At 42.2% G+C, this 20,418-nt stretch overlaps 1 protein-coding gene across 11 annotated transcripts in view; it reads right to left on the bottom strand.

Moving 5' to 3' along the window:
* Positions 1-20,418, bottom strand: part of Dtnb (dystrobrevin beta) — a 202,050-nt gene that overhangs the window by 168,555 nt on the left and 13,077 nt on the right. For 10 of the 11 annotated variants that reach the window (XR_003486952.2, XM_027424539.2, XM_027424544.2 and 7 more), the window contains 3 exons: positions 16,340-16,407; positions 10,450-10,530; positions 7,247-7,460 (listed from right to left, as the gene is read on the bottom strand). Coding sequence is in view for 10 of the 11 variants with exons in the window: in XM_027424544.2 (XP_027280345.1) it covers positions 7,247-7,460; positions 10,450-10,530; positions 16,340-16,407 (363 nt within the window). In the remaining variant the exon portion in view is untranslated. Of the gene's footprint in view, positions 1-7,246; positions 7,461-10,449; positions 10,531-16,339; positions 16,408-19,474; positions 19,498-20,418 lie in introns of those variants that run through there. The other variant, XM_027424540.2, reaches the window with a different exon arrangement.

Here is a 20,418-nt window from a genome sequence, read left to right as displayed (position 1 = left end):
TAACTCACTGAAATATGGCCTGTCATAGATGGGAGCGGATTAGTAGGTCACCATTTTTTAACATAACACAAGAGTACATATTAACCCTTTCCAAAGACTGAAATGAAAGGATGGAAAGAAACTTGTTATTTTAGCCCCACCCAAACAGCAGCCTGCACCAAGCACCCATGCCCACAAGGAGCAAGGTAAGTGTCTACCTTAGACTACTCCACACACCTATCATTTTACAGACTGACAATAAACCTTGCATGTGACTTCTAAAAGGGATTCTTAATATTCAACACTGAGAAAACACCACTATTAGCTCTGGGCCAAGCTAGGCAGACAGTGAATCACCCTGAATAAACAGGGATATTTTAACACAGAGAGGCACCTTTAGAAGCACCTACAAACCTCACCTGTGCTCTTTGCATGGGAACTGTTCACTTCAGTTTAATAAAGCCTCAAATTCTACCTATCTTTTGATTAACTAAACTCATCTGGACAATTGGCTGTGCAGTACCTAATAAGAGTTTGATGCTCTCTCTCGGGGAGCACTTGGTACCTAGACTGATAGCTGGGATACCAGCATGGAACTGATCCAGACCCCAGGAACATGGGTTTCAGTGAGGAAACCTCGGAAATCTACAGGACCTCTTGTAGAAGTTCAGTACTTATCCCTAGCATAGGTGTGGACTTTGGGAGCCCATTCCACATAGAGGGATACTCCCTGAGTCAAGACACACGGGGGTGGGCGTAGGCCCTATCCCAAAGGATACAATAGTCTCTGATGACACCCTATGGAAGGCCTCACCATCCAGGGGGAGCAGAAAGGATATGTGATAGGTAGGGTTTTAGTTGGGGGGGGGTAGGGGAGGAGGGAGGGAGAGGGAACTAGAATTGTCATGTAAAACAATCTTGTTTCTAATTCAAAAAAAAAAGTCTGCACAACAACAACAACAAAAAAGAGATTGATGCTCAACTTAGTATTTTTGAAGCAAGACTACTGGGAACATTTTTCACTTAAATGAACTGTTTCTTCATCTTTAGCAAACAATTGTAGATGCTGCCAACCATAAATTAGTGCTTCTTATATGAAAATAGATTTGTACTTGAGAAACACTGTTACCAGTCCAATTATGCAATGTTGCTAAAAGAGCTCTTCTCTTTGATTTCCAGAAACCCATATTTTTCCAATTAATCATAATTTTAAAATCTTCACAGTGAATGGATTATGCAATAATCAACTGCAAGTCGAGAATCCACTTAACAAAAAGTCAAACAGCTTAAGTAAAATCAACTTCAGATATTACTTGATTTTCTTACAGATACCTGCAGCTTTTCATTTCAGTCTTATAGACCCTTATTACGAATCCAGCATTGTGCTCACTAAGGAACCAAAGACAAAGTAGACCTCTGTCCTCATAGTGTCAATCTCATCTGTTCACGTCTATGCTCTTAGTAAGGCCCTGCATAAATGAAAGCCAAAACAATTACACACACACAAAAAAAAAAAAAAAAAAAAAAGACACCCTGGGTAAAACCCGAGGTAGACTCTGAGAAAGAGAAGATCTGGAAAGAAAAAGATAGGGAATTCCTAGGAATTCCCTCTGTATGAAGAGAGAAATAAGTCCTCCATGTTGAAAAAGAGAAGCTTGGCTGGGAGGCTAATATTGGAGCCTGGCGTGGGCAGAGGTGAGGACTGATACAACAGCCTTGGAAGGGTTCTGAGGTGAAGTCACATAGTTATCAGGCTCATTCGGAGAGTTCGTCTCATCAGAGTCAGAAAAATAAAACAAAGATGAAAATCAAAAGCAATCACTTAGAATACGTATTTGTCTAGCCCTTACTTTAACAACATTAAAAAGAAATGTGATACAAATGTAAAAGAACAAAAACAAAAAAAATCTGAAATATTAGCTAGTGCTCAGATACTGACCGCCTGCCTCTCCCTGCAACAGGCTGGCTCGTGAAGGAAAAGCTACAACTCCAAAAGTGAGGGTGCTTCCAGGTCATTTGTTCTACTCCCAGATGACTCTGTTTACTTGTTGCAGTGGCAGCACGTCACACAGTGCACACAGTGATCTCATCAGGATACACACATGGTGGCACCCAATCTGGCCTCCTCCCCCTGGCCCTCAGGTCAGCTATCTTTCTCCTTTTATACCAGGTTCTCCCTGAGGATCACAGGGGTCTACTACAGCCAACACCACTGCCTCACACTCTGCCAGGTCCTGGAAAATTCCTAACAGTACTGCAATCAGATCCCCAGAGTTAAATGGGCTGTTATGGGTGGTTTTCCTACTGCACTAAAACTCCAGTTTAATGTGGCTTTTTTTTTTCCTGTTGTCTTGAGGACAACTAAGAAAAAGCAGATATGCAAGTACAGAATGTACAGGAGTGTGAATTATCTGTGCTGCCCAGGACGGCAAAACTTTGCTTAGAACTCGCCAATGAGGAAGACTGGAACCTGATATTATCTGCTTCCAGAAATGTCTACACTCTGTTGGTCGAACAGCTCAGAAGTTAAGAGATACATTTTTTTTTTTTTTAATGTAAAAGGGAGGAATCTGCTACTATCTTGCCCTTGGGGGAGAGGGAGGGGTAAACTGACTGGCTGTATGCACCCAGAGCCTCATGAATTCTAAGTAGTTTTATACTGTTCTGTTTTAAAAGTTCACTACTATGAGGGAACTATGAAATCTTTTTAATGTATCCAAGTTAAACTTCAAAATCACAACTTTAAAATGATTGCTAGTCTGATTTATAAATGATAAAAAAATGTTTCATATAACTCCATCACAAATTAGATACAGACAGGCCCCCAACTTGTTTGACTTCATGATTTTCTTTTTTACTTGATGGGTATACAATTGACATGTATTCCATAGAAATCAGACTTTGAATTTCAATTCTTTCCTAAGATAGCAACACGCAGTTCAGAGCACTTGAGTGTTCTCTCCCTCTGTGCTGGGCAAAGCAATGAGCTGTAGCTACCAAGGAGTCATGGGATCATGACTGGTGATAAACTAGGTGAATTTAAAGAAATTGAACCATTAAAAGTAGAAACATTAATAAAGAAGATAGAGGTCATTAAACAGAAAATAAAGGAAACATCTGAAGAAATAATAGGCTTCAAATAATGACAAACAAATTGATTCTAACCAATATTTCCATGAAGCAAAGGGGGGTAGAAGACAGGCAGGCAGGCAGGCAGGCAGGCAGGCAGGCAGGCAAAAAACAATCTGTAAATCCCCCTGAGCAGCAACAAGAACAAATGAGTTCCAACACAGGAGAGGCTGGAGGACCTGGGAGGTGAGCCTGTATATTCCACAATACTTGGAATCAATCTTTCCATGCAAGTGACTCTGGGATTTCTAAGGGAGGACCCATGTTTCTTTGATGGAAAGCCCTGAATCTCAAACTAATGATGGTGGTGTGTAAAGGACATAAGGACCTCAGGCAAGGGAGAAGCAGAATTAGAAAAGAGATCTTCCTTGACTTCCAGGGTCTCTAGGCACCTAGCAGAAGCACAGATATTTCCCTGCCTAGAAAGAAACAGTCCCCAAGATCTCAAATAACTGTTACATAATAAGAATTAAAATAAAAGTACTAGCCGGCGTTGGTGGCTCATGCCTTTAATCCCATCACTCAGGAGGCAGAGGTAGGCAGATCTCTGTGAGTTCGAGACCAGCCTGGTCTACAAGAGCTAGTTCCAGGACAGCCTCCAAAGCCACAGAGAAACCCTGTCTCCAAAAAACCAAAAAAAAGAGTACTATCTAACGCCTCTAAAACCAGCACCTGGGAGGCAAAGGCAGGCAGATCTCTGAGTTCAAAGACTGCCTGGTCTACAAAGGGAGTTCCAGGACAGCCAACTATACATAAAGAAACCCTGTCTCAGGAAAAAAAAAAAATTAAACAATGCTCAGGTTGTGGGCACAGCTCAACGGTAGAATGCTTGCATTCATATAGCCCTGGGTTCAAGCCCTGTACCAGAAAGAAAGGAAGGGAGAGAGGGAGAGGGAATGGGGAATAAGGAAAACAAGCAGCACCAAACAATACTTTGGTTATATCTTTAAATGTGAAAAAAACATAAGGTTAATTGGGGAGGCTAGCAGTTGTTTGAAATAAGGTCTCATGTTGCCCAGGCTGACTTTGAACTCACTATGTAGCAGAGTATAACCTGAATTCCTAATGCTCCTGCCTCTATCTACTGGGTACAACAATTATGGGCAAGTGCCATCATGCCTAATTTGAAAATCTATCTATCTTTCTATCTCTTTTCTCCTTTTATTTTTTTTTTCTTTTTGAGAATTGAGAAAGTGATATAAAGCAAACCAGGATCCCACTGACCTGCAAGGCACAGGGTGTGGGATGGGACCATACAAAACAGGTATTAGAAGTTACTGCCAGGGTCCGGATTGTTGGGATAGACAGTGAGTGCATGAATCAATATTTCTAGGAATGAATGAATGAGGAAGGGAAGGAAGTACAGCTCAAGAGAAGCTGATGAAGGGCTCAGACGGTGTGGGAGGGGACTCTATAGGGAGGTACACAGATGAGGAGAGCTAATCAAGAGGAGGAACCATGACAGAACTCAGTAACGCAATCCACAAGCTTATAGTGTGCATGAAGCTTCGTGGCAACGAGCAGCAAGCCGTGTAAGAGCTCACTGCAAACCTAGTTCATCCACTGCCCACCACATGGGAGCCTATAGTTAGGGTCAGAACTAAACAACCCCATACTCTGGGGGTACACATACTGTAAGACACATCTCCCTGCACATACTTAAAGATCTGCGGCTAGCTGGGTACTTCTGTTTGATGCTCAGAAAAGCTGGCTCTTCCCCTCTCTCCCTTTACCTAGACATGGAAGGAGGAGAATTTGTAGGAAGACTAACCCAGAGCAGCTTGAGGGGATGCAGATGCAGAGGAAGCCCAGGACTGGCTTCCCTCTCGCCCCTGTTATCATGGACTTTCTCTGTCTGGGATCTAAGTCACTAAAATAACACACAGGCAGGAAACAGAAAGGGGGGGTGTAAGTAAAAGCCCCAGACTGTAGAACTGGCAGGAAGTGAGGCAGCCTCCCCCCAATCCCTGCACTCTAGGAAAGTGAATTTCCTTACACAGCTCTATCATGGGCCTCTCAGCCTGACCAGACCACAGGGAATCAGCACCTGTGGCATGAGGGACCACGAGGGTGAAAATGAGTTTGTAACTGTTTCCATTGCTCCTTGTGGTCTTCACTCTGTCCTATACAGAGAGGCCTGCGGTACTTTTTTAGTTCTCAAATAGTATTTAAAACTCTTTTTAAAAAAATAAAATATATTCTGACATCCAATGTCAGGTGTAAGCATATTGATCTAAAAATTACCAAGCCCCCCTCTAACATAGCACATCCTTTCCTCTTCTCAATTCCTCTCTGCATTTGCTAGTTCTGTCTGGTTCACTCTTCCATCCATGTTTCCTCCCTCTCGAACACCCACCCCCTCTCTTTTGGCAGTGCTGGCAAGTAAACCTGGAAGGCTCTACACAGTCTCAGTCCTCCTTCATTTCTTCTGATAAACTGTCTAATTATTCCCCCCCACACCGTGTGTGTGTGTGTGTGTGTGTGTGTGTGTGTGTGTGTGTGTGTGTGTGTGTGTTCATGCATGTACATGAAGAAGTCAGAGGAGCACATCAGAAGACTTCTGTGGATCTCCACCTTCCTGACTGAGACAGGGTCTCTCATTGAACTGGAAGCTCTAAGCACCCACCTGTCTCAATCCACCCAATAGTGAGTTAAGGGCAATGGCAGCCACACCCCTCTTTCTGTGTAACCAGTGGGGATTCAAACTATAGCCCCAGGATTCCAAGAGTGCACCACAATGTGTGACAGTCTTAACGTCAATTCTGAGGATTATAATGAAGTCCCCTGTAATGCAAACACTTTTTCATAAAACTGAGCCACCTCCCTGACCCAGAATCGGAGTTCTTAATCCTCATTTACTTGTTCAGATAGTAAGGTAATTTTTATTACTACATTTTTTGTTGTTTTTTGTTTGTTTGTTTGTTTTTCCAGACAGGGTTTCTCTGTGGCTTTGGAGGCTGTCCTGGAACTAGCTCTTGTAGACCAGGCTGGTCTCGAACTCACAGAGATCTTCCTGCCTCTGCCTACCAAGTGCTGGGACTAAAGGTGTGAGCCACCACTGCCTGGCCTATTACTACATTTTTAAAAATTGATTTTTGAACTGATTTATGTTGTGTAAGCCTGGAAGTGGCTATGCCCCTGGGATTAGGACCATGGTAAAATGCTACTTGGTCACAAAGAATAATAATTTCTGTCAAGGGTTTTGGATTGCAAGAGTTGATTCTTAAAGAGTACAAGATTAACTTAATCCATAACCCTATTTTTAAATGATTTTAAGATTTGGGAACTTTTTAAAATTCAAATTTCTTTAAATAATTTTTACCAAATGGGTAAAATATCTAACTTGGTAACATAAACACATTATGAATCTTGGGAAAGCCTAAAATGTGACCTGGCTTTGACACATCTATATTTCCTCACTAATACACAGAATTTTTGCTACCACAACTAATACCATTTTACAAATGTATAAACTCAGCATAAATCTATAGAGAAACAATGAAGCAAGAGAATTTATTCATCCAAATCCAATGATCAGAAGAACAGCAGTGGGAAGAAACAGGAACTCTTGGCTCTTGGAGCAGAACCAGTTCTCCACAGTCCATCCTTTAGGATTTGTTTGGTTTGCTTCTGTTTTGTTTTTTATAGAGCAAATCCTTTCCATTTTAATTGTGATACACTAAAGTGGTCTCTTGCTCCTTGTTGTAAAGTTTACCACACAGTGTATCAAAACTGAAAAAGTCTGAAATAGATTCTTAGTTGTTTAAGAGAAAACATGAGTCTAAAGCCGTTTGGTGTTACAGAGTAAAGAAATATTAGCCTTAAAGTCAACTAGAAAGCCATATCAGCAGGTTCAAAGCTTAAGCATTTCGTAATTGTGGGAGAGGGAACAAGTCTGCTAAAGTGCCTATCATTTTACCAGGCAATCTGACTCAAGTGGGTGATTCCCTACCTATTACACAGCTCCATCTGTGGCACACCAGAGGACAGCAGAGACTGTCCAGAAGGTAGGAAGGACTTACACTGAGTAACTCACCTCCACTGTGGCTCTAAGCTGGCAAAAGTTAGCAATGCAGTGGGGGGGGGGGTGTCGATGAAGAGATGGGCAGGATTTAAAAGTGAGCATATGAGTACTAGCCTGTCATACGCGGCAATCATAAAGTTGAGGAGGAGACTGATGGACTGTTCCACGCTGATTTGGTGAGTAGAAGGAAGGCGCTTGTTCAACTGATAGTAGATGGAGGAGATGACGGTCTCAAGGCGGGACACACTGATCTCAGTGGTATGGTCTAGTGTGTTAAGGCCATTGTCTCGGAAAGCTTCAATCATGTTCCAGATATCAACGAGATGAACTAAACCAAAGAAAATAAACTGTCAAAAATTTTAAAGGACAGTGTCACCTCACAACTGGATACTTAAACTTATCAACTAATTTTTTTAAGCTTAAAGAAGCTCAGCACTGGGTGTTGGTGGCGAACACCTTTAATCCCAGTACTCAGGAGACAGAGACAGGGGGATCTCTGTGAGTTCAAGGCCAGTCTGGTCTACAGAGAGAGTTCCAGGACAGCCTCCAAAGTAATACAGAGAAACCCTGTCTCAAAAACAAAAAAAAAGAAAAGAAAAAAGAAAGAAAGAAACTCAGCAGGGAGGGGTGGCCTACACCTTTAATCCCAGCACTTGGGAGGAAGAAGCAGGCATATCTCTCTGAGTTTGAGGCCAGCCTGGTCTACAGAGTGAGTTCCAGGACAGCCAGGGCTACACAGAGAAATGCTATAGCCCATCAAAGTGACTTCATGAAGTACTAATGGAGCATCGTGCATAAATTAAAAATTAATGCCTTGGAAAATGACAATGAAAGAAACATGGCTGCAATCCAAGTTGGTACAAGAATTTAAGATTTAATAAGTCTTTTTTAAATTGAAATACGGTCTCACTATGTAGCCCTGGCTAGCATGAAACTTGGTATGTAGACTAGGCTGGCCCTTGAATTCACAGAGATCTCCCCATCTCTTAGGTGTCTGCCACCACACCCACAACCTGGCAGGATATTTAATTATTTTTTAAAATTTATGTATTTATATATATACACGTGTTTTATCTGCATGTACATCTGCACACCAGAAGTTATCAGAACCTATGGGATTTGATGTTATAGATGGTTATGAGCCACCAGGTAGGTGTTAGAAATTGAACTCGGGACCTCTGGAAAAGCAGCCAGTGCTCTTAACCTCTGAGTCATCCCTCCACTCACCCATCCCCCTTTCAAAAGTTTTATTTATGTATAGGAGAAGGGTTTTTAAGAGTTTTTAAGTTATCAATGTAAAATGACTTGCTAGAGTCACTTGTTTATAATAAATAGTAAAACTCAGTCTTTTAAGACAGATTTTTCAGGCTGGAAAGATGGCTAAGTGGTTAAGAGCACTGGCTCCACTTTCAGAGGACCCAGGTTCAATTCCCAGAACCCACATGGCAGCTCACATAGGGTTTGCTTCAGACCTGAGACGACTCCTCCTCCTCTCACTCCTCCTCTGTAATTCTAGTTCCAAGAGATCTGACACCTAACACAGATATACATGCAGGCAAAACACCAATGAACATAAAATAAGTCATTTTTTAAAAAAACAGATTTTCCAATTTTTAGTCTAGTATTCTTTCCATTAAATAAACCAGCTTTTCATAAAAACAACAACAACAAAAAAAAAAAAAAACAAAACAGCTTTTCATTAACACGTGTACATACAAGAAAACTACAGCAATTCTGGAACAATTCATCTTTACGGACAGTAAAAGAATACTTATGTATGCATATATCTGGACATATTTTAAAATTCACATGATGGCCATTACTTATTAAAAGAAGCTGATTTGTGTTATACTAAATTCAATCAAGAAAATCAATTTTTACTGTATCTGTATCAAAACACCAAGGTCTTTCTTTCAGAAGCTAGTAACTACATTAATTTTGCACAAAATATTTTCTCTCCCTGAAATAGGATTACTATTCTGCCTCTCAGAACCTGTAACTAATTCCAAGTTCTAAGAACTGGAGCAGGGTCCACAGCTCAGGGAGTCAAGGCCAGGGCATCCTCCACAGCTCAGGGAGTCAAGGCCAGGCCATCCTCCACAGCTCAGGGAGTCAAGGCTGAGGTAGACTCCATGGCTCATCGAGTAAAGACAATTGTGCAAACCTTGAGGACCTGAGCTTCCGTATCTGGAACTCACACGGCAGAAAGAAAGAACAGACTCTTAAAAGTTACCCTGTGACCTCCATGAACTATAGTGTGAACATACACACACACACACACACACACACACACACACACACACACACACAAAATTAAAAAAAAATAACACATTCTAGCAACATTACTTATAACATCAATTTTATTAAGCATTTCAAGGGAAACAGGAATATGTCAACAAATGCATTCCATTTACAAAGTTATATTCTAATACATATTTAAGACAAACAGAATTATTGGGGCTGGAGAGCTGGCTCAGTGGTTAAGAAGAGTACTTACTGCTCTTCTATAAGACCCAGGTTCAGATCCCAGCACCCATGTAAGGTGATTCAAAACTGCCTATAACCCCAGCTCCAGGTATTCTATACCTCTGGCTGTTGTGAAATAATCTTTTTGTATACTGTGAAGATGTCTTTGCTAAGGCACCTTCTGACTGGTTTAATAAAAGGCTAAATGGCCAATAGCTAGGCAGGTAGAGGTTAGGCAGGAGAGCCAGACTGGGAGAATGCTGGGAAGGAGAGGGTGGAGTCACCAGCCAGATGCAGAGGAAGCAGGAGATGAACATGCCATGTTGAAAAAAAAGGTGCTGCCACGTGGTGGAGCATAGATAAGAAATATGGGTTAATTTAAGCTGGAAGAGCTAGTCAGTAATAAGCCTAAGCTATCAGCCGAGCATTTATAATTAATAAGTCTCTGTGTGATTATTTGGGAGCCAGCTGGTGGAACAGAGCTGACAGGCAGAACAGAAAAACTTAACCTACATCTGGCCTCTGGGGTCATCTGCACTTGTGTGCATGAACTCACATGAAGACATACACTTATATACATAATTTAAAAATAATAAAGACAGCCAGGTGGTGGTGGTGCACACCTTTAATCCCAGAACTTGGGCAGCAGAGGCAGGCAGATCTTTGTGAGTTCGAGGCCAAGCCTCGAACAGAGTGAGTTCCAGGACAGCCTGGGCTATAAGACAGAGAAACCCTGTCTCAAAAAAAAAAAAAAAAAAAAATTTCTTTACAAAAAGACAAACAGAATTCAACTAACCTTGTAGTATTCCTGGAAGAAACTAAAATTATCAAAGAAGTAAGAAATGACTTACGGTTGCATCGCTTCTGTACAAATCGTAACTTGCAAGCTGTTCTGTAAGTTGACAGTCGTATGACATCAAAATTCTGAGCACCTGAGAAAAGGACACAGTAAAAAGTTGAGCTGTATTTGAGCAGTCCATTGCCGTATGGTAGAAGTGTGGTTCCACTGTAATATGTGTGGAGAAGAAAGAAGCACCTTGCCTATGCCCACTACATGCCAAGATGCTGCCACAGTTTTGTCTTAGGCTTTGCAAGAGAACTCTGAGAGGAAGGAACACTGGCTATCTTCAGTCAGTGAGCTGAAGGGACAGTAAAATAAAGTCCTATCAAGAAGGCAAACTAGCACTTGGGAGGCAGGGGCAGGCGGATCTCTGTGAGTTCGAGGCCAGCCTGGTCTCCAGAACGAGTGCCAGGATAGGCTCCAAAGCTACACAGAGAAACCCCCCATCTTGAAAAACCAAAAAAAAAAAAAAAAAAAAAAGAAGTAAAAATCACTGAGTGTGGTGGCACACATCTTTAATCACAGCACTCAGGAGGCAGAGGCAAGCAGATCCCTAAGTTCAAGGCCAACCTGGTCTATATAGCAAGTTCCAGGCCAACCTGGACTACATAATCAGACTCTGCTCCCACCCAAGAAAAGGTAAAAATTAGGTTTTAAAAAAGTAAAGTATTTCCTTTTGCTTGTATTTGAATGTAGTAGCTAACAACCATCTGTAACTCCAGTTCCAAGAGATCCCATGCTGGCGTCTGGACTCCATAGGCACACAAGTGGTGCACAGACATACATGCAGGCAAAATGCCCATGCACATAAAATAAAAATAAAGTTTCAAAAAAGGAAAGAAAAGCAGAGCCAGGGTGAGTGGCTCATGCCTGTCATCTCAGCACTTGAAAGGCTGAGACAGGAACATGGCCATAGGAGCTAGAATGAAACCCTAAATAAATAAACAAGCAAGCAAACTAATAAATCTAGCAACAGAGGAAAAAGCAGGCATACAGGGGTCAGAAGACACTTGACTCGCTCCCTATCTCTTGCCACACAGTGCCCTCAGCTACCTCAGGACCCTGCCAGCAAGAATATCTCCAGATGTGGCCCTGCAACTCTGGCCAGAACCATGAGCCAAAATAAACTTCTTTGTCTTTATAACTCAGTCTGCATATCATGTTATTAGAAACAGAAATGGACTGAAACATAAAGTTCATATAACAATGTGTCTATGTTGCTTAAATAGGAACTCTATTGTAAGCATTTCAAAAAAAATTTTAATAAGAATAATAACACAGGGCCTGTGAAGCAGTTCAGCAGGTATTAACCCTCCACAACCTGAATGTGAAGGAGACCCGACTCCCAAAAGCTGACCTCTGACCTCCACATGCATGCTGCAGCATGCACAGTGTCTTTCCCCCACTGCAGGAGGATTACAAAGCCTGGGGAAAGATGAAGCTTTGAGAGCACTGAAGGGAGTAAACTCCAGTGAGTGAACCAGGAAAAAATGAAGACAAATTCACAAAGCTGAAATGGCAAGAGGAACAAGCCTGGCGCCCCCCAGATTTACCTTTTAAAACATCAGGATTTAGGAACTCTTGAAACAGCTCAGCGGTTAAGAGCACTTGTTGCTCTTGGAAAGGTCCAGAGCTCAGCTCTCAGCACTCACATTGTAACTACTGTACCAGGGAATCTAAAGCTCTCTTCTGGCACCCACACAGACACACATATGTATAGTCTTAAAATCTGGATTTAACAACAGCAACAAAAAAAAAAAAAATGACAAGGGAAAGAAAAAAATAACAAAATGGACTGTATTTCCAAAAGACTGATCATTAAAAACAATGACAAGTTTTAAAAGACAGCATGTCCTTCATAAAGAAGGTTCTCTACAGTAGCCTAAGGAACCTGTATTACTCTGAATAAAGATATAAATATTAAAAAGCTTGGATTTTGTATCAGTTGGTGTTATAACTTCTAAGGTAACCAAAAAAAAGAGTATCACAGTCACAATCAAGTAAAGGGAAATTGAGAGATGTAAAGTTCAATTTTCCCAAGAGAAGGGCAGCTTTGGGAGGGACGCACATGGAGTGAGTGGTGAGGAAGGAAGGGGACACCCGCCTAGCCAGCCAGATCAGTCGAATCAACCCTAAAGATCAATGTGGTGGCAGGTGTCGCAGCTAGATCATCCTCACATCCCCCTTTCCTCTTTATAAGCTTGATCATCTCAGTCGACAAAAAATTAACACAAGCCATGAAGTAGAAATTGGGAACTTGTGAACAAGGCAAGACAGGGGCCCAACGGCATATTCTGGAGCTAGAACTCTCTTATGAAGTTAATAAACAGCTAAACTAATTCTGAGCAAGGATGCGGCACGGATTTATATGGTTTAATCTAGATCATATACGATGTGAACTGGGGCACACTGACAGACTTGAAGATAAGGCTAGAAGAAAGTATCAGATACTTAATTGCTTTAGTTCAGAACGGTAAGAGGGCTGGAGAGATGGCTCATCAGTTAAGAGCACTGGCTACTCGCCAGACGATGGTGGTGCACACCTTTAATCCCAGCACTCGGGAGGCAGAGGCAGGTGGATCTCTGTGAGTTCGAGGCCAGTTTGGTCTCCAGAGCGAGTGCCAGGATAGGCTCCAAAGCTACAGAGAGAAACCCTGTCTCGAAACGCCCCCCCCCCAAAAAAAAGAGCACTGGCTGCTCTTCTGAGGACTCAAGTTTCATTCCTAGCACCTACCCAGCTCACAAGGGTTGTAACTCCAGTTCCGGGTGATTAGGAGCCACCTGCTAGCCCAAGCATAGGCACGTAGGTGTTATACAGACATACTTGTAGGCAAGACAGTCATACACACAAAATGATTCTTCTCAACTTTTTTTTAAAAGGATGATAAACATTTTTTTAAATGGGTGCAGGAAAGATGACTCAGTAGCTGAGAGCACTTGTTGCTCTTGTAGAGGACCCAGGCATGATTCTCAGCACCTACCTCAAGCAGCTCACAACCATCTATAAGTCAAGTTCCAAGAGATCAGTGCCCTCTCTGACCTCCAAGGACACCAGTCACCACACAGACATACATGCAGGCAAAATACTGATATACATAAAATAAAATCACTAAAAAATCTTTTAGAACATTTGAACATAGACCAGTGGTGGTGGAACACACCTTTAATCCTAGCACTCTGGAAGCAGAGGCAGGTGGATCTGAGTTTGAGGCCCGCCTGGTCTACAGAGCAGGTTCCAAGGCAGTCAGGGCAACACAGGGAAATCCACAGTTAACCACATTTATTATTCTTGGTCAGGCACTGTGCAGAGCTTTCCTAGTGTTATCATAGTTAACCACAAGAATTCTGTGAAGTCTGTTCTAGTCCATTATATGGGGAAACTAAGGCATATGGAGATTAAGAAACTTGGCCTAAGGGCTAACAAGATGGCCTATCATAAAAAGGCACTTGTCACCAAGCCTGACAACCTGAGTTCTACCCCTGGAACGCACATAGTAGAAAACATCTGATTCCTGCAAGTTGTCCTCTATCCTGCATAATTGTATGTCAACTTGACAAAGCTAGAGTCACCCGAGAGGGAATCTCACTGAGAAAATGCCTCCATAAGATCGGGCTGTGCACAAGCCTATAAAGCATTTTCTTAGTTAGTGATTGACAAGGGAGGGTCCAGTCTATGGAGGGTGATGCCATCCCTGGGCTGGTGGTTCTGAGTTCTACAAGAAAGCAGGTTGAGCAAACCAGGGAAAGCAAGCCAGTAAGCAGCTCCCCTCCATGGTTTCTACATCAGCTCCTGCCTCCAGGTTCCTGTCCTGGTTTAGTTCCTGTCCTTACTTCATTTCAATGATGGACTGTTATCTGGAAGTGTAAGCTGAAATAAACCTGTTCCCCAACAAGCTTCATCACAGCAATAATAACCCTAAATAAAACATGCTCTAACCTCTACATGCACACTATGGCATGTGAGCATGTACACTGCATATACACACAATAAATAAATATTTATTTTTATTTTATTTTAAAAATATGTGTATTTATCAGAGAATAAATAAAAGAATAAAGGAATGTAAAGTCCCAGAGACTCCTAAAAAATTTTTTAAATGAGGGGGTTGGAAAAATGGCTCAACATTCTGGCTGCTCTTCCAGAGGACCCAGGTTCAATTCCCAGCACCCACATGACAGCTCAAGACTGTAACTACAGTTCCAGGGGATCTGATCCTCACACCAATGCACATAAAATAATTTTTTTAATTTTAAATGGAAAAAAAAGAAACTTGCCTAAGGTTATACATATATAAGGTTATATACCTAAGGTCATTAAGCGTGGGAACCAAGATCCAAACCAGGCGTTCTAACTGCACAGCCTGTGGTCTGAGGAGCAGATCCAAGACTCCATTATAGAGCCAGCCATGGGACACACCTGTAATCCCAGCACTTGAGAATCTGAGACAAAGGGATGGTGAATTCAAAGCCAGTTTGGATGAGACCCTGGTGAAGAGAGTAAAGACTTGGGGAGGGTGCACAGGCCTCATATAAGTTCAACTGCACTTTGTTTCTTTGGGGGTGAGACAGAGGGAAGCACCTGCCTTAAACATCTGGTCGATTCCCCATCAGTGCCACCATTTCTTCTCTACAACCTCTAACAGTTCTCAAGCCTAAACTTCTGAGCTGAACCTACCTCTGCCTCCACTGACTAAGTCTCTACAGATTCCAACTATGCTGAGAGCCAAAAGATCTTCTGAAACTTCACCTGTTAATTATATCCTAATAGGCAGAATTCTAGAATTCAAGTACCTCATAGACTATCCTAGTCTGGGTTTCGGCCTCCTATTTCCTGATTTCATCAGACATGCAGGACCAACTTTGTAATTTTTTTTTAAGATAAAGGTCTCAGTATGTAGTCAAGGCTGTCCTTAAACTCATGGTCCTTCTGCCTCACTTCTGAACACTAGGATGACAGGGTTTACTCCAGGCAGTTGTGGAGCACGCCTTTAATACCAGAACTTTGGAGGCAGAGGCAGGTGAATCTTTGAGTTCAAGGCCAGCCTGATCTACAGAGTAGAGTTCCAGGACAGCCAGGGCTACACAGAGAAACCTTGTCTCGAAAAACCACACTCCCCCCCACCCCCCCACACACACATGCACACATGCACAAAGATTTTTACAAAGACTAATCCAGACCAATACTATAAAGCAATTTGAGACCTAACAAGTATGAGGAACCACCCAATTCCTCAAGGCCATGTTTTGGATTTTTTTTTAATATCACAATATAATTTTTGGGGGGTGGGTTTCAAGACAGGGTTTCTCTGTATTGCTTTGGAGCCTGTCCTGGAACTCATTCAGTAGACCAGGCTGGCTTCGAACTCACAGAGATTCTCCTGCCTCTGCCTCCACCTCCTGAGTGCTGGGATTAAAGTCGTGCACCACCGACGCCCGGCCACAGTATAATTTTTAACAGAAGATTTTTGAGAGGATAGTAAAGTTCTTTCTTTTTGGTTTTCCAATAGTTCTAACACTTAGTTCTCTCTACTGAATGCCTGGATTCTAGTAAAAAAGATAATTTTTACAATACATTAATTATTAACTACTTATTGACACCTGCTAGCTTATGGTAACAACAGTTACAAAAGAGTTCCAAACAGTAGGCATGACTTAAAGTCAGGGGAATTCCATTCTGCCTTATTATTTATGATCTTAGCTAAGAAAGCAATTCAAAGCACTTGGGAGGCAGAAGCAGGCAAGAGCTCTGTGAGTTCAAGGCCAGCCTGGTCAGAGCTATATAGTAAGACCATGGAGAGAGAGAGGAGGGGGCGGGGATTGAGAGGGGATACCTTGTCCTAGGGATATATATACATACACAAACCCCCAGTATTCCATGTGTCGGAGCCCTGGATACTCACGCATTTCTATGAAGAGCTGCCTCTTCTCCGCCATGGTCTTCCTCTTGTTCCCACCTTCCTCAATCATCCTAGAGATGAAGAAAGACACAATGAGCCAAGGCATGGTGTGAGGACTCAACCAAGGACCTATCATTCAGCTGTGAGCAATGCAGGAAACAACAGTGAACATTTATACAGCAGCATCATTAAAATAAAGTGGGGGCCTGCCACCAAGAAAGATGAGCCATTCTCCCATCACCTGGTAGTTTATAAAAGATACTGGACAGTCACTACTTACAGGAAGGAGCTGGTATGTTTAGTTCCTGAGTTGAAAATGCAGAACTGTTTTTCTTTCCTTTGGGGGCTCATACTTTCACTCAGGCTGCTCTAGACCTCACAATAGAGCCCAGACTGACCCTGAATTCATAGCTGTTCTGTCCCAGCCTCATGAGTGCTGGAATTACAGGTACACACCTGTACATACCTGTTACATGCCTGGCTGAGAATGTCTTCGTTCCAACTTGATTATTTTCTTTACAGAGCCCTGAGTGTGTTAAGACAGTTTCATCTACTACCACTATTTGGCATATATTAGCATGTTACTAAATATGATTTCAGATACAACAGAAAGAAGGCTATAGTAAAGAACATGAGAGCTTTCTACTTATACACAGAAGACAGACATAAAATCTTCTGGATTAGGTTAAACGATTCATCCACACACTAAAGGGCTCCTCTAAGGAACATTTCTGTCACATAGCAATAGCAGTTAATGCTGGCACTGAGGCTGTGCCAGGTGTTAAAACTCCTCACATGTGTGGAACCAAGTGTCAATCCCAGCTGCCTGGGAGGCTGAGATAGAATTTTTTTAACCTAGTTGTTCAAAGCTGGCTTAGACAATGTAACAAAACTGTCTCAAAAACAAAAGCAACAGTGTCATTTGCATTTGCACTCCTCTGTAATCTATTTGGTCCCCACAAAAACCTTCATGCCTGCTTTGTTATTAAGGCTGCTCCTGTTTCACAGATTAGATAACAGATGCAGAGAACACATAGCTCAACACCAATGCAATGGCAACCTCCTGAACACAGTCTTCATGTAACTGTTATTTACAGATATCTGGATCTATGATGTGTAAAAAGCTAGAACAACACCCATTATACAGACCTGCTTGTGCCAAGTTCTGCTGAACATAAGCCAGATAATTACCCTGAGTAGATTAAACTGCTGTAAATCACTCTCAAGTATGATTAAACTGTTATATATTAAACTAGTACAAACCATCCTCAAACATCTTATGATCACAAACAAAATGACAACTATATAAACTGCATGTCACAAGAGCAAGTTGCCTACTTGATTACAGCCAAGTTTAGCCATACCCTAAAAAGACTTTTAAACATAAATATATTCCTTAACATTCCATAAGTAAGATTTTGATCAAGAATGACCTTTTCCAGGTCATGGAAATGTCATCGGGGAGGCTTCAACACACATCGTGGTTACAATTTACCCCAAGTCAAAGAATTCTGAGCAGAAAGTAAGCCAAAGAAAAAGCAGCCAGAAACAGAAAAACAATCTAATAAAATCTAAGACTTAAAGAAAAAACAGGAGTTGGTTCCAGTAGCCTGTAATTACAAAGGGAAGAGGCCACTCAGAAGCTTGCGGCTCCCTTATCCCAAACTTGGTCTCTCACAACGTCAAGGGCTGATACAGATCGCAACAGAATAACCACAACGTCCTCTATGATGTATCTCACAAGTTACACCCTCTATCTGCTTCAGTGTCCCTTTACATCACTTTTCTCAAAACAGAGAAAACAAATTCCTAGAGACTGCTGAATTCTTAATGGCAATTTTCTGAAATTTTATTTTTATTTCCAGATTAATCTTAGGAAGCAATATGTATCCTTGGTCATCTAGATGCCCTACAAGTACTGCCAGGCCATTTCAGCACCCAAACCACAAGTAAAATTGCTGGTGGCTAGCGGCTGGCGAACTACAGGACTACACTTTCTTGGGCAAGTCAGACCTGCCATCTCCTTTGCAAATAAAGCTTTGGAACATAGTCATGCCTATCTACTTCTGTTCCCTTTTTCTTTTTAGAAGGGAGTATAAGGGCTAGACATGGTTTCATGTAGTCCAGGTTAGCCTCAAACTTGCTATACAACTGAGGAAACCTTGAACTCCTAATCCTCCTGCCTCACCTCCTAAATGGTGGGCTTACAGGCATGTGCTTTCATACCTGGCTTCATTTCTATACTACCTATGGCAGAATTTATGTATTCATAAAACAATGGCAGGCTACAATGCATGCCACAGAGAACTTCTGGCCTGAAAAGCCTAAAGTAAAATTTACTGTCATACCCTGTAAGAAAAAGTTTGCCAATCTTATGTATGGAAATAATAGTTAACATTGAATTACTACAATGCAATGAGGCCAATATGTCCCCATTGTCAAAATGAAAACAATCATACCATGGCCTTTGTTTCAGTTCCATTACTGAATGCCCATCCTTGGAGGAGTACTTTAATCACCCTAAGATGCTGAAATGGCATAAATAGCACAGACACTTCACCAACTTTTATGATTTAAATGTGAATGTCCTGCCCAGTTTTATGTGTTTGAACACTTGGCTCCCAGCCTGTGACACTGTTTGTGGAACCTTTGACACTGTAGCCAGCCTAGCTAGAAGTGGTTGTTGGAGGCCACACTTGAAGGAGTTCCCTGCTCCGGGTTCTGGCATCACTCCCTGCTTCCCAACTGCGAAGCAATGTGACCACCTACCTCAAGCCCCAGTAGCCACTGTGACTGAATCCTCACACTGTGACCCAAAATAAACCCTTTCTTATGTTGCTTTATTCGGGTATTTCTGTATCATCAACAAGACAGGAAGGAAAGAGAAAGGAAAGAAAGAACCTCAAGGAGGAACAGATGTGAAAGGGAGAAAAAAAGATGAAAACCCACTACAAAAATGCTTCAATAATTTACAGACTATCATAGAAGTAAACAGTATACTTCTGAGGTTTTAAAAAGAATGAGGCAGGAGCTGAAGATACCACTAAATGGGTAGCCTTGCTTGCTGTAGAAACACAAGGACCTAAGTTCAGACCCTCAGCACCCACATAAAAGAGACCCAGATGTGGCGGTGTGCACCTGTAATCCCCAGTCCTGGGGGGAGGGGTGGATAGGCTGATCGCAGCAGCCAGCCAATCTAGCCAATCAGTGAGATCCAGGTTCAGTGAGGGACCTGGCTAAAAAAAAAAAATAATAATATAGACAGCAACAGAGTAGGACACCTTACATCAATCTGTGGAAGTACCAAGGTAACACATGCATATACACCATCCCCTAACATACACACACACACACACACACACACACACACACACACACACACACACACACACACGGGGGTAGGGGGGAGAATGAGGCAGCTAAGACCAACTTATAAAATGACACTGGAGATGTGTCAGTCAGTCAGGAAACAGTAACGATGCAATCAATGTCAGCTGTCCCGGCCAGCCAAGCCTTCCTCAGGTGGCTTAGTTACTTTCCTATGGCTGGGAGCTGGCTATATTGTCACAGCTGCACTTTTCCCTGCAGGACTCCCTCCAGCTGGCCGAACATTCTCTAGCCAAGAAACGCCTGCAAAGTTACTCACTCCCATAGGGCAATGGACAGCTGCAGCAAGGGACAGATAAGTCCTAAATACCCAGCCCAAGAAAGTTCTGCATCCTGGAATTTTGGTAAGTATACAACTACCTCAGCCACTGAGCACAACTACTATACCCAAACTAATGTATGTGGAGTCATTGGAGACACATAAGAAATAAGCCTGAGGCGCTGGACTAAAGCGACCACCCAAGAAGGCAAGTTTACTACTTCTCTCTCATAGCTCCAGGCCTGAACTCCAAACTGCCAGGCTCCCCAAACAGAGCCTTGTTTGTAGCACATGCTAAAAAAAACACTCAGGGAAGCCCTCGTTTGCTTGCAGAGAAGAAAGCTAACACAAAGTGGACGAGATCCCCAGCTGCTTTTCCCTCCTTCATTCTCTCCTACCCCAGCTCACAGGCAGTCTTATCTCATACTAAAGGCAG

Source organism: Cricetulus griseus, chromosome 7 (genome assembly GCF_003668045.3).
Source record: "Cricetulus griseus strain 17A/GY chromosome 7, alternate assembly CriGri-PICRH-1.0, whole genome shotgun sequence".
NCBI lineage: Eukaryota > Metazoa > Chordata > Mammalia > Rodentia > Cricetidae > Cricetulus > Cricetulus griseus.
This window is presented reverse-complemented; position numbering and strand designations above follow the sequence as displayed.